Here is a 13,795-nt window from a genome sequence, read left to right on the forward strand (position 1 = left end):
GTGAGCAGCCATTCCCTTCCCAACCTGGCCGAGGACTGAGAGCGGCCAATCCCTTGTAAATAGTTGCGCTTCCTAAAGCGCCCCATACTGGTTTTATATACGAAACTGCAACGTCTACCTCGGAATTTAATGGACTGTTGCACCTTTACCTGGTCGCAAGTTGCACAGCGGCCAGAGCTCAAGAATGTTTTACTTGAAAAAGTTTTATATTGAAAAGTTTTATATGCTGCTAGAATAATAATGAAAATGTTTCATGTGATGTTTTATATGCTAAAAGAGTTCCGGTAGTTTTGACCATAGCTAGTGACAGAAGAATGTTAAAGAAAAGAAAAAGAGTACCAGTAACATTAAAAAGAAAAGAGTACCTCCCATAAAGGGATGAGTTGTGGTTAATGTCTTATATGCGAGTGCACTTTAAAAATTTGTATGTTTCTAAATTGTTTTATTCTTTTCCAGCCCGAGGACGTGCTGTGATTTACCAGGGGGGAATGTAGCACCCCGAGGGCTCAGCAGCTACAGGGGTATTGCACCTCGAACCAGAGGTGTGATATTCCACTCCCGGGTAAGGATGGAGTGTGGACTAGGGCTCGTTAAGCTGCATGCACCACACACACCCCATTTCCGAGGGACAGCTCAACGGTGCTCCCACTAGACAGAAGTGCAGGCACGACAGCATCTGTCCCTGGCTGGAGTGGGGCGGGGGGTGGAATACCCAGTGGTGTAGGAGCAGATAGGCGTGGGTCTCTGGGCATAGGTAGGAGCCCATTGGTTGCTAATCACCTGGGCTCACATATAGAGGGAGGTATAAGAGGTGGGCACCATCTTAGGACAGAAGTCAGTTCAGTCAGAAGAGAGGAGTGAGAGAAGGAGTTCAGCCAGAGAGGGCTGACAGGGAGCTGTGGCTCAGTCTGGGCCCAGCTCCAGAGGCAGGCCTGGAGTGGAGGCCAGAAACAGCAGAAAGAGAGAGGAGAAGGAACGGAAAGAAAAGTAAGGAAGGAAGCAAGGAACACAGAGATAGGCCCAGAGACACGAGTGAAGAAGGAACCCTAAGAACCCACGAGATAACGGGTGAAGGGTTGGCAGAGCAGGGTACCGGAACCCAAATTGGTGGAGGCGACTAATCCTCAGCCAAAACCGGAGGTTGTGACCACATCTTGGTGCGACCCCTCACTATATCCACCAGGAAAGCATACCACATAGGGTCAGGGAAACCGGAGAGAGGTTTCGCCAACAGAAGGCCCGAGGAAGCTGGACAAAGGTGGGTCACTGGTGGGGACGGCCAGAGAAAGGAAGAGAAGGGAGTTCTGTGCCACACTCTGGAATTGCCTGGGAGTTGACCGAGTCCCTCACCTGGTGGACGCAGCATGACTCGGGCGGTCCTACCTGCGCACAAGTGACCTGATAAAGAACTGTGAGTAAAGCATTGAAAACTGCAACCACACGTCTCTGTGTTTCATCGCCGCACCAGCACCATTAGCACTGGGACGCTCACACCATCACTCCCATCATCTTCCACTCTAGCTGCCCATGAGGCAATACTTCTCCCGTGGGGAGTTATTCATTACTCGGCTGCGCATATAACATCAGCCTCAGCGGTCTGCAGCGCAGCGGCGGTCCCCACTGACCGCAATCCACGGGTGGCGTAGTCGGACATTTGCTTTTACATTAAGACTGCCACTGGTTTGATCGCCCTGGGCACGGACCGGGTTGCCGCCACACGGAGACTACAGCCCCCAGCATCCCACCAGCGATCCGGCTCCGGGTATCCCCTGCACAGCACAGGCCCAGGGGGCGCGTCACTTTCCAATAACTGTAACGTGCCAAGTGCATATTCACATTTACATTAGATGTGCTTCCTAATGTCTATGATATACAGTACAGACCAAAAGTTTGGACACACCTTCTCATTTAAAGATTTTTCTGTATTTTCATGACTATGAAAATTGTACATTCACACTGAAGGCATCAAAACTATGAATTAACACATGTGGAATTATATACTTAACAAAAAAGTGTGAAACAACTGAAAATATGTCTTATATTCTAGGTTCTTCAAAGTAGCCACCTTTTGCTTTGATGACTGCTTTGCACACTCTTGGCATTCTCTTGATGAGCTACAAGAGGTAGTCACCGGAAATGGTCTTCCAACAATCTTGAAGGAGTTCCCAGAGATGCTTAGCACTTGTTGGCCCTTTTGCCTTCACTCTGCGGTCCAGCTCACCCCAAACCATCTTGATTGGGTTCAGGTCTGGTGACTGTGGAGACCAGGTCATCTGGCGTAGCACCCCATCACTCTCCCTCTTGGTCAAATAGCCCTTACACAGCCTGGAGGTGTGTTTGGGGTCATTGTACTGTTGAAAAATAAATGATGGTCCAACTAAACGCAAACCAGATGGAATAACATGCCGCTGCAAGATGCTGTGGTAGCCATGCTGGTTCAGTATGCCTTCAATTTTGAATAAATCCCCAACAGTGTCACCAGCAAAGCACCCCCACACCATCACACCTCCTCCTCCATGCTTCACGGTGGGAACCAGGCATGTAGAGTCCATCCGTTCACCTTTTCTGCGTCGCACAAAGACACGGTGGCTGGAACCAAAGATCCCAAATTTGGACTCATCAGACCAAAGCACAGATTTCCACTGGTCTAATGTCCATTCCTTGTGTTCTTTAGCCCAAACAAGTCTCTTCTGCTTGTTGCCTGTCCTTATCAGTGGTTTCCTAGCAGCTATTTTACCATGAAGGCCTGCTGCACAAAGTCTCCTCTTAACAGTTGTTGTAGAGATGTGTCTGCTGCTAGAACTCTGTGTGGCATTGACCTCGTCTCTAATCTGAGCTGCTGTTAACCTGCGATTTCTGAGGCTGGTGACTCGGATAAACATATCCTCAGAAGCAGAGGTGACTCTTGGTCTTCCTTTCCTGGGGCGGTCCTCATGTGAGCCAATTTCTTTGTAGCGCTTGATGGTTTTTGCAACTGCACTTGGGGACACTTTCAAAGTTTGCCCAATTTTTTGAACTGACTGCCCTTCATTTCTTAAAGTAATGAGGGCCACTCGTTTTTCTTTACTTAGCTGCTTTTTTCTTGCCATAATACAAATTCTAACAGTCTATTCAGTAGGACTATCAGCTGTGTATCCACCAGACTTCTGCACAACACAACTGATGGTCCCAACCCCATTTATAAGGCAAGAAATCCCACTTATTAAACCTGACAGGGCACACCTGTGAAGTGAAAACCATTTCCGGTGACTACCTCTTGAAGCTCATCAAGAGAATGCCAAGAGTGTGCAAAGCAGTCATCAAAGCAAAAGGTGGCTACTTTGAAGAACCTAGAATATAAGACATATTTTCAGTTGTTTCACACTTTTTTGTTAAGTATATAATTCCACATGTGTTAATTCATAGTTTTGATGCCTTCAGTGTGAATGTACAATTTTCATAGTCATGAAAATACAGAAAAATCTTTAAATGAAAAGGTGTGTCCAAACTTTTGGTCTGTACTGTATATCAAAGTGAAAATTATAAATAATGATTGTGTAAATAGGAGCACTTGCATCCTGTGATGGTGGAAAGATCTGATGGTAGTATGGGTCCGGCGCCCCAATGCGCGTTTCACCCTAGCTTCGTCAGGGGGCTTGTAGACTGTTTTGTTAATGTATTTGAATTTATTATAATAAATTATTTATTATTATTACATGAGACATTAGTGCCCCATTGAGTTCTTCATTTGGTGGTATTATCTATAAAGTAAAGCAGCTATTTGATTACATGCTAAATATTAACAAACATACTCACTCAGATGTAAGCTTGCAGTAGAGAAGGGAATTGTAAAAAAAAGAAATAGCTATAGATTACCACTTGAATCCTCACCTTCTTCAGAGTTCAGTGGTCACTATTGTTTACTGCATTTGTAACATCCTAACCATCATTTATGTGGCCACTGCAGACAATCACTGGCCTCCTAAATTATGTGGCTTACATGCAAACATCACCATTGAAACTACTGATATTGAACAGGACATTATCAGTGCACGATAGGCAGCGACCCCTAGTGGCTAGGCCAGAGTGAAGAATGCAGGTGGCGACTCCGCTCCGTCCGTATCCCCTGGGGATTCAAGCGGTAAACATTTCTTTACATTTTCCATTCACTACTTTATTGCAAGTTTCAAAAATCACAGAAAAGACCTTTTAAAATGTTTTTTTCTGTTTATTATTGCTGCATCTAATAATTTCTATACATTTTAGTATATGATGGATATATAATTGGTGTAAAGATAACACAATTATGTGCTACATGTAGTTCATGTTATTGAAATATGTAATAATGCCACAACAAATGTGCAATTTACTATAATATGAATCACAAACAAAAGCTCTAGAAGGTTACACAAAGCAACAGCACGGAGGACACTTCTGTGTCTCCTGTTACAGCTACATCCTTACTAGAATGGTTTACAACAATGTTGATGTCTTCCCTCCACAGATCATGAATGACACGCATGCACATTGCTGCAAAATGCACACATTCAAGTAACCAGCAGCAATGCCTGCAGCCTTGGAACAGCCGCTGACGTCACAAAGGTGTCAACTGGCAACCACTGAGACTGGAGATGTGTCCTCTTCTTGTCCGAGCCAGCTATTTAACTGCTTCACTTTCAAGTTCAAAGAGGCTTTGTGGTAGCAGCAGCACTTTCACAGCCAGACAGTGAAAATAGGCTGTCAATGAGACCTCAAGAATGAGAGCAACGTGACACTCTGAATAAGAGAACAGAGAATAGTTACAATAGACATCAATACACATGGTAAGAGAGGCGGGCATGATACTGGACATGACTCCAGCCTTACTTTTAATTGCCATGATAGGGGACTGTGTTAGCAGGGCCAGTCCTTGATCAGATAGTTATGATTCTGTTCCACTTCTTATCTTGGAGGAGAAAATCTGCTGGACAAATCATTTTCGTGGATGAGAAAAAAAGTCATATTCAGATGTTACAGTGTGCAGGACAGAAATTTCTTTTTTTTATTACGATGGTCTCTATATTAGAGAGTGGCCTATGTTGTCCAAGGGAATGCAGCTGTGAACATCTTTTAGTGAACTGCACTGATAGACAACTTGAAGAATTTCCTTCTGGCATCCCAATGGATACCAGACAGCTGATCTTAACTCATAACAATCTGACCTACCTTCCATCAATGGATCTTAACCTGTTAATTGACTTGGTGTACTTGGATTGTAGCCACAATTTTTTAGGAGACTCTTTGGAAGCCACCTTCATTGCTGTGCAATTGGTTTATCTGGACCTAAGTCACAACAACATTTCCAAAATTACAAGCAGCACTTTCTATCTGTTGATAAGTCTGGTAGTCTTAAAGCTTTCAGACAACCCCAACTTGGAGGAGATTCAAAAGGATGCCTTTGCCAACAACACAGGACTTCGTGAGTTGGATCTCAGTCGAACAGCACTGACTTACTTAGATGTCACGACAGTTAGTGAACTACCTAGTCTGCGAACATTAGGCCTCAGCTCCAACCCCTGGGACTGCTATTGTCCTATGAAAGACTTCCTTAAGTGGGTCACAGAGAGTGATATTTACTTCACAGGTGAGCCAGAGTAAGGTAAAGAGACAACTGTGCCAAAGAAATGTTTGCAGTTCTCCGATTTATATATAAACATATCTGTATAATGCATTTTCATGGTAAAGGGAACCTGACATCTAAGTCATGCTGCCTGAGCTACAAACTGCATGAATCAGTGTCCGACTCCATGATTTCAGTCTTGTATATTTTATTTTGAAAGACTTTATGGATTAAGAGAAAACATACATTACATGTCATCCTGCTTGGATGGCTACTTCAAGAGTCTGTTCCCATGTGACTTCACACAGCACCTCACCCCTTGAGAGATAGGTCTCTTCCTATACAAACATGTAGTATTAGACCTGTGACTCAAGCGGAGAGAGAGACAAGGTGAAGATGCCGAATACTAATACAAGATTGGTTCTTGGACTTGGACCCGCAAAGGTTGGTCACCGATCAACTTTTAAATGTATGTTTTCTTTGAAATACCAGTGTTTTTTAGAATAAAACATACCTGGCTGATATGATAGAGCCAGTGTCTTATTCCTAGTGACTGGTTCACGCAACATGAATCAGCTATCAGGTTCACTTTGACATTAAAAATAATTTAAAGAATATATTATATGTTATTCTTAAATGTAATAACTTTACCCCACTGTAAATAAGTGGTTGGTAAGGTAATCTTTAAAGTTTAGCTCAACGCTTGAGTAGCAAAAAAATTCAAGATCAGTTTATAGCTCTATTGTAATGACAGAAAAATCCAAGGTATACAACTCCCTTTTACAATTTATTTAGCCAAAGACATCTCAAAAGTATAACACATTTCCAAGTAATGCTGAGCTGACATTCGGAGCTACTTTACTATTATAGGGAATTATTTTTATAAGAAATTGCTTACTATGAAGTTATCACTTGAATCGTGCTTTTGAAACTAAGTAAATATTATGGTAAACTTTCTGGGCTAAGCAATGGTGCCATTGTTCTGCAGCATGTATCTACTATTTACAGCAAACTGTACTCTTTTAATAATCTAAATGAAATGCTACGGCTTCTAATCCTGTGTACTAGATTGCTAGAGTTGGGTTGATAACAGTGAATTATTGTTACTGTATTTTTTGGAGGTGGTAATCTTGGGTTCTACAATCTAGTAATTGTTTTGTCCTTTTCTGAATCAGCAGTACTGTATTGAATGCGCTTCATTCAGTAGTGCTTGAACTTTGGCTTAATTTGTGCTAAAAAAATATAAAAAACTGTCATTCTCGCCTTGCACCACATTTATTGTGTGTTTCCAACACTTTTCTGGCTTGCTCAATGAGATTTAATAAGAAAGGGCATGATTGAACATGCAGCTTTGCGCACCAAGATCTTTCCATAAATTTTCTGGTGCAATTTTCTGATGAAACTTAGACCAGTGAGCTTAGCTATGCACTAAATTTATCAAGCAGCATCTACTTCTTTAGTAAATGTGGCTCATTTTGTTTAGTCTGGATTTTCACTGTCTTAAATTTATACAGTTTTAGTGAATCTGCCGCTTGTAAATGCAATCATTTTGAAGTGAAAATTTATAATTTAAAGGATTGTATTAAAGGGTCATAAGGCCTCTTTCACATGTCAGTGTCTCCGGTATGTGTGGTGTCAGTTTCCACACGTACCGGAGACAATTACACATGTAGACCCATTCCAATGAATGGTTCTGAGCACGTCAGTGTGTTTCCACGGACCGTGTGTCCATGGGCAAAACACTCTGACATGTCCGTCTTTTACACATGTTCCACATTGATGACACACAGATGACATCTGTGTGTCATCCGTGTGACACATACCTGTGCCTGAGAATCATTAGTTCTCACTGTTCCCAGGCGCCAGGTGCTGAAGGCATCTGTCAGCATTGTCCCCTGCTTGTGATGCGATCGGTGCCAGTAAGGGACAATGTTGACAGTTGTATTCTGCTGCCACTGTGTCCAGCAAATGTAAAAATAATAATAATAAAAAAAAACTTATACTCACCTGTCCAATGTACTGTCCCAAGCTGTTATCCAGCTAGCCGACAATTCTGCATCAGCATTAGTGTTGAGCCACCCCCGTAGTGTTCGAGTTCGGTTCGGTTCGTCGAACACCCATATGTTCACCGAACTGTTCGTCGAGCAGTTCGACGAACACCTTCAAACACCGTTAAAACCAATGGCAGGCAAACAAAACCACATAGAAACACATAGAAAACACCTTCAAAGGTGTCCAAAAGCTGACAAACTGCTCAGAAGACACAACTAACACATGGAAAAGTGACAAGTACATATAGTCATACGAAAAGAAAAGAGGTGGAGGAGTAAAAGGAGTGGGAGACACAGATATAGGCATGTCATGCCCTTCTAAAACCAAAAAAGCGCGAAGCCAACACGACAAGTCCGTTCCTGCCTGTGCGACCTCCGTGTCGCCGGGTTTGTGCCAGAGCCGCGGTGGACCCTGACGGCCAGCCCCCCTCGCCCAATACTGGTGCCTGTCCGCTGGTGGGTCGAGCCCCCCCGCGGTGGGGGGGAGTAGCATCTGCAGAAGAAAGACCATCTTCCAGCCAAACTAAGATGTCTACTTCTTTTTGTGGAAAATATGATACGATCCCTTTCTTACAGACACGCCCATTGCTACAAATTCCAGATGAGGCACAAAATCAGCAGGTGCTTCAACGGACATCAAGTGCTCCTTCAAGTGGGCTCTCCTCCACCTCAACTTCAACATCACAAATACTCCAGTCCTCAGAGGTGTCACCCCAATCGCACTTGCTTCCTCACAGCTCCCAAGTCTCCAGCTGCCCGTCTGAGTATGGGGTAACACAGATGGTTGAGTCTGCACAGCTGTTTACTCATACTATAGCCTGGGAAACGGAGGTCTGCTCCAGAGCTTCTGTTAATCCAGACGAGGAAATTATCTGCACTGATGCCCAGAATCTTTATAAGTCGGATCCAGGACCAGATGAAGAAGGTTCTGAGCATAATGTAGACCCTCATTCCCAAACTGTAACTCCTGTTGGTGGAGACAATGATGAAGACGATGATGAGACTCAAATACCTGATTGGAGCGACAACTTGAGTTTTCGGTCAGGGCAGGCAGAGGTTAGCTCTGAGGACGACGGGTGTGAGAACACACAGGGTGATGATGACGAGGTTGGAGATCCCACTTACTGTCAACCCACAGTCAGCCAGTCGATGAGGTCAGCAGAGGAGGTGGAGGAGGATGTGACTAGCCAAGGGGATGGGGATGACTCGGTACCCGGGCCTTTGCCTGGCCTTGGGGATGTCGCGGTGGTCGGCTCCCGGGCCCGTACCCTGGGGTCACTCTTTAAAAGGGTGGATAATTGTTAATTTTATAAGAGTTCATGACGCCACCTGTGGTATCTGGTGAGAAGCACCAGCGCTGCAGCAGTCCACTGAGGCCGGTGATAAGGCAGCTCGATGGTATAGCTCCCCACAGGTGGAGCTAGGCCTCAGAAAAGCATATGCAGGGGGAATGCAGGACAGACGAGACCCTGTTGGGTCAGAGCATGAACGAGAATGGACACGGTAGTTACTTCAGTACCTTTTACTGGTGGAAATTCAGGCACATCCCGGAGCACTGTAGGGTGAAGGGTGCATAACAGGATCCTCCCCAATGAGCGGGTGTAGGGCCTCCTGTTTCTTGCCTCTGCGTAGTAAGTTTCTGACCTGTCTGGAGCTAGGCCTAACTTTGTCTCTGTCCTGCGCTGGCTGACCTTATGGTAGGGCCTTGTCTTGGAGTTCACGCTCCCAGTATGCGGGGCCTAAGCGTCTCCTGGCTCTGTTACGTATCAGCACCTTAGCGATCCTGGGGTTTGTAGTTCTCCAGGGATTCCGGTTATGCCTTACTGGGTCATAGAGATCCTGGTAAGCTCGCATCCGGTGTCCGGTAAATGCTTCGGGGTGAGCTGGTTAAGCTCCTTTGCTCCTTATGTACTAACTCACCACTCGCCTTCGGCCTACTCGGGCCCTCACTAGGCTATACACACTAACGGCAGCTTGCCGTGCTTCACCGATCTTATGGCGCCGGCACACCTTAAGCTGTAACTGGGCTCCCTGAATCTAGCTAGCAGTAGCCTCGTGCTCCACTGCTGAACTATTAACTGAGTTTTCTAGACTAGACTGAGCTCCACTGCAGACTGACCTCTCTTAGGCTTCTCTACTGCAGGAACTCTTCAGAGGAACTGAACTGCCTAGCTCCACCTTCTCTATTTATATCCCTAACAGGCTCCCTCTGCTGGTCTGAGGTGGAAGGTGGAGATGTGTGAATGTTTATGGGGGCCTCTTGTGGAGGATTCCATCAATGCACTCTTCTAGGATCTGTGATACCAAGCGCAGCAGGGCGTCACAGATGCTATTGACGATGAGGTTAGGTTGCGCCTTCCTGGACAGAGACGGAGTACTGGAAGCACGTCAACAACTGCATCCTCAACCACAACTCTGCCTCTGACCACAAGTCGTAGTGGCTCTTCAGGTCTCATGGGCTCTAAGCCTTGCATAGCCTGGGCATTTTTTTCAGATCGATAAGGATGACCCAACTCGTGTTATCTGTAATATTTGTCACCAAAAGCTAAGTAGAGGCCAAAAAATCCATAGTTTGAGTACTTCATGCATGAACCGTCACATGGATATGAAGCATAAGTTGCAGTGGGAAGCTCACCCTTGCTACAATGCGGCCTAGCGGGCCAGGCCAACCACCGTCTGCCACATCTTGTGCATCCGCGGCCTCTTCATCCTCTGTGACTGGGGGGACAGCAGTCACACATGTTTTTGGACGCAGACCTGCCACCTCTTTACCCGCAACAGCCAGTTTGATTGGCAGGTCATGAGTTCATTTGGAAGTGGAAACACCTGCTGGTGTTGAGCGCTCTCTGACATCGAGAGCACCACCTTTGGATCAAGGCAACCTAACATGTCCACCTGCATCTTCCTCACAGACCGGCAGTTTGCCGGGGACACCCTACTCAACCCCGTCTAAGCACAACAGCCAGCCCTCGGTCCCTCAGATGTGGACAAGTAAAAGACCATTTCCTCCTAGCCATGACAAAGCTAAGAGGTTGAATTTCACCATCTGCAAGCTCTTGGCTACAGAAATGCTGCCTTTCTGCCTGGTGGACACAGAGGATTTTCGATACCTTATGTCCGTCGCAGTGCCCCAGTACCAGATGCCCATTCGGCACTACTTCTCAAAGAAAGGTGTGCCTGCGCTCCACCAGCATGTCGCACACAACATCACCGTTTCTTTGAGAAACTCTGTGTGTGACAGGGTGCATTTCACCACAGACACTTGGATACCACACCTCTGGGTGAGATGCAGTAACTTTGTGGCGACTGAACCCTCAGGGGCACCACACACCCTTCTGCACAGTTTTGAAATGGCGACGAAGATGTTTAGTGCTGACGACGATGCCATTATCAGCAAGTCTATTCTGGTGATTTACATGCTGGAGCACACGTTAAACAGTATTCAGAGTCAGGTGGTGGGACAAGAGGAGGTGGAGGAAGTAGAGGAGGAGTCGTATGCGGAAGGGATAACATCTCCAAGGTCCAGATGGTCGGCAGCACTAAGGCGGCAGGCATGGGAGGGTGGGGGAGAGGGATTAACCAGGGCGCATGGTAGCAGCCAAACTGTTGAGGAAGGTGCAGGAGCCGAGGAAGAAGTGGAGGACGAACTGGCGATGGGCATGTAAGACTCATCAGATGAGGGAGACCTTGATCACATTTCTGTTGTGCGAGGTTGGGGGGAGAGGGCAGAGGAAGGAAGCATGATTCTTACCTCAACACAACAATGACTTGGTCCTCCTGGATGCGCAAGACACATGAGTGTCTTCTTGCTGCACTACCTGCAACATGACCCTCGGATTGTCAGAATTCGAAGTATCCCGACTACTGGGTTGCCACACTCTTAGATCCCCGGTACAAAAGAAAAATTTGCAGAAATAATTCCTGCCATAGAAAGGGATTAACGCATGCAGGAGTATCTGCAGACGCTGTTGCAGAATCTTACATGTGCTTTTCCACAAAACACCAGTGGTGCACGTAGTGAATCTCACAGTTCTAACTTGCAAACCGTGGGACTGTCGAGTCTTCATCACTCAAACCGTAACAGTAACACAGTATCTGCTGGTAACAGCAATTTTGTGGAATCGTTTCACCACTTTTTTAGACCATCCTTTGCAAGGCCACAGGAGACAAGAAGTCTGACACATAGTCAACGCCTAGAGAGGATTGTACAGGAGTATCTCCAAGTGAACATCGAAGCCATGACTGTGTCACTGGACCCTTGCTCATTTTGGGATTCCAATCTGGAAAAATGGCCGGAGCTCGCCACTCACGCCTTGGAGATCTTGTCATGCCCTGCAGCCAGCGTTCTCTCTGAACGTGTGTTCAGCGCTGCTTGTGGTGTGCTGACAGAAAAGTGCACGCGGCTGTCCACTGAGAATATAGACAGACTCACGTTCATAAAGATGAACAAATCATGGATTCGCAAGGACTTTTCTACCCCTGTGTCATCCTGGGGAGACTAAAATCTTGAGGATTTGGTAAAATCACCTCACCAACCATTTTAAGCAACTGTGGGGCAATTGATGCCACTTAACCCTAGAACGCATGACCATAAAAATCTACACTTTCACATACCTGGGGCCTTTTAGGCCCGTGTGCAAATAACATGGATTAACTCAAAGTCAAATAACAAACAACTATATACATGAAGAATACCTAGAGTTTCAAAATTCTAACTAAAGTAATCTTGCAGAAAATAGTAAACAATTAACAGGACGGGCCTGCGGGGCCCCAGGTATGCGTTCTAGGGTTAAGTGGTGTCTGTGCCACAATTTTAGGAAAAAATGGAGACTCTTTTTGGAGTCCCCTTGCTGTGTCTTACGTGACGTTGGCATCGTCAATTTCAGGTGGGTTGGGTCGCTCCCCCCCTTATAACTGTAAGAAACTACATACACTATGGCTTTGGGTAACACAGATGGTTGAGTCTGAAGAGCTGTTTACTCAGAGGTCTGCTCCAAAGCTTCAGTGTCTGCTAGTCAGCGTAGAATTTTTAACTGCATCTAGCCTAGGCAATACTTTGGGCGTAGTAGCCCAGCTGCGAAGCAAGCTGCACCGCCTGTGTATCTAATAAGAATTTTTAACTGCATCTAGCCTAGGCAGACTGTGGGGACCCCCAACCAAACCCAGACGCTCAGCCCCCCTACCACCCCCCTTTCCTTGACAATACAATAATGTAACTCTTACAACTGGATGGGTGAGGATCGGTCACAGCTTTATTAACTCTTTATACTCATTCCATTAGAAAGGCATTTTATTTCTAAAATAATTTAGCTTGTTGCAGCATGCCCTGGGTCTCCACTCCGGCAAGTTGGCCAACAAGTGTAACTCTCCAACATGTCCTTTCTATTTTCAGGCCATGGAGGACTCTGACCCCCACCCATCACTCTTAACACTTGTTCCACTCCGTCCTGGAGTCCTGACAGGAATATGTCCAGTCCAATATCCATTAAGTGAACACCGTCAGGCCGTATGAGGTCTGCTTTATCTCCTTCCAGTTGTCGGTGTCGTATCACTACACGCCTCTGTCGCTTCTAAATTTTGGATTGAGGGACTAATTCGCTTATGCATAGCGCCCCGAAGAAGGCGATCGCAAATGCAGTAGACAGTAGTGTTGCTTCAAATTGTGAGTGTCATGTTAATGGTGTTAGGGATATGATGTGAGAAATCAGTTTTAGTGACACGGGACGGGACGTCTACACTCCTGACTTGGCTGACCCCTTTTCCACCCTTTTATGGATTGTCTGATGATGAATCTTTGTCACATCTCCCCAATTCAGTAGTTGGAAGTGAAATGCTACTCCGGTCAGACATCGCTGCGCTGACGCCCCTGATATGCCCCTCATCATTAGCTGGTGGAGAAATTCTATGGTGACTTGTGATCTGGCTTGTTCACATTGGTCAACCCGTCTGCCTGCTACTAGTCGAGTCCACTCTTCTCATGCCTTACCGTATGCTTGCCACATCAACGGGGCAACTGACGCTCTGATTAATGGCATCAACTATTCGCCACTAGATCCCATAGGGAGGGTGGGCAACTGTTGCCCGATGGGTGGGCGTTGGGGAAGAGCTCTGTGAAAATCTGCCAATTGAATTGTGATAAAGCGTTAGCAGCAGCTTTAGACCCCTC

At 45.9% G+C, this 13,795-nt stretch overlaps 1 protein-coding gene across 1 annotated transcript in view; it reads left to right on the forward strand.

The window, feature by feature from the left end:
- Positions 1 to 5,028: 5,028 nt before the first annotated feature.
- LRRC52 (leucine rich repeat containing 52) overlaps positions 5,029 to 13,795 on the forward strand; it is a 477,692-nt gene continuing 468,925 nt past the window's right edge. The window contains exon 1 of the mRNA XM_073645237.1: positions 5,029 to 5,602. Within this exon, the coding sequence (XP_073501338.1) occupies positions 5,029 to 5,602 (574 nt within the window). The remainder of the gene's footprint in view (positions 5,603 to 13,795) is intronic.

Source organism: Phyllobates terribilis, unplaced genomic scaffold, assembly GCF_046119375.1.
Source record: "Phyllobates terribilis strain yellow unplaced genomic scaffold, ASM4611937v1 Scaffold_8__6_contigs__length_399053987, whole genome shotgun sequence".
Classification (NCBI taxonomy): Eukaryota; Metazoa; Chordata; class Amphibia; order Anura; family Dendrobatidae; genus Phyllobates; species Phyllobates terribilis.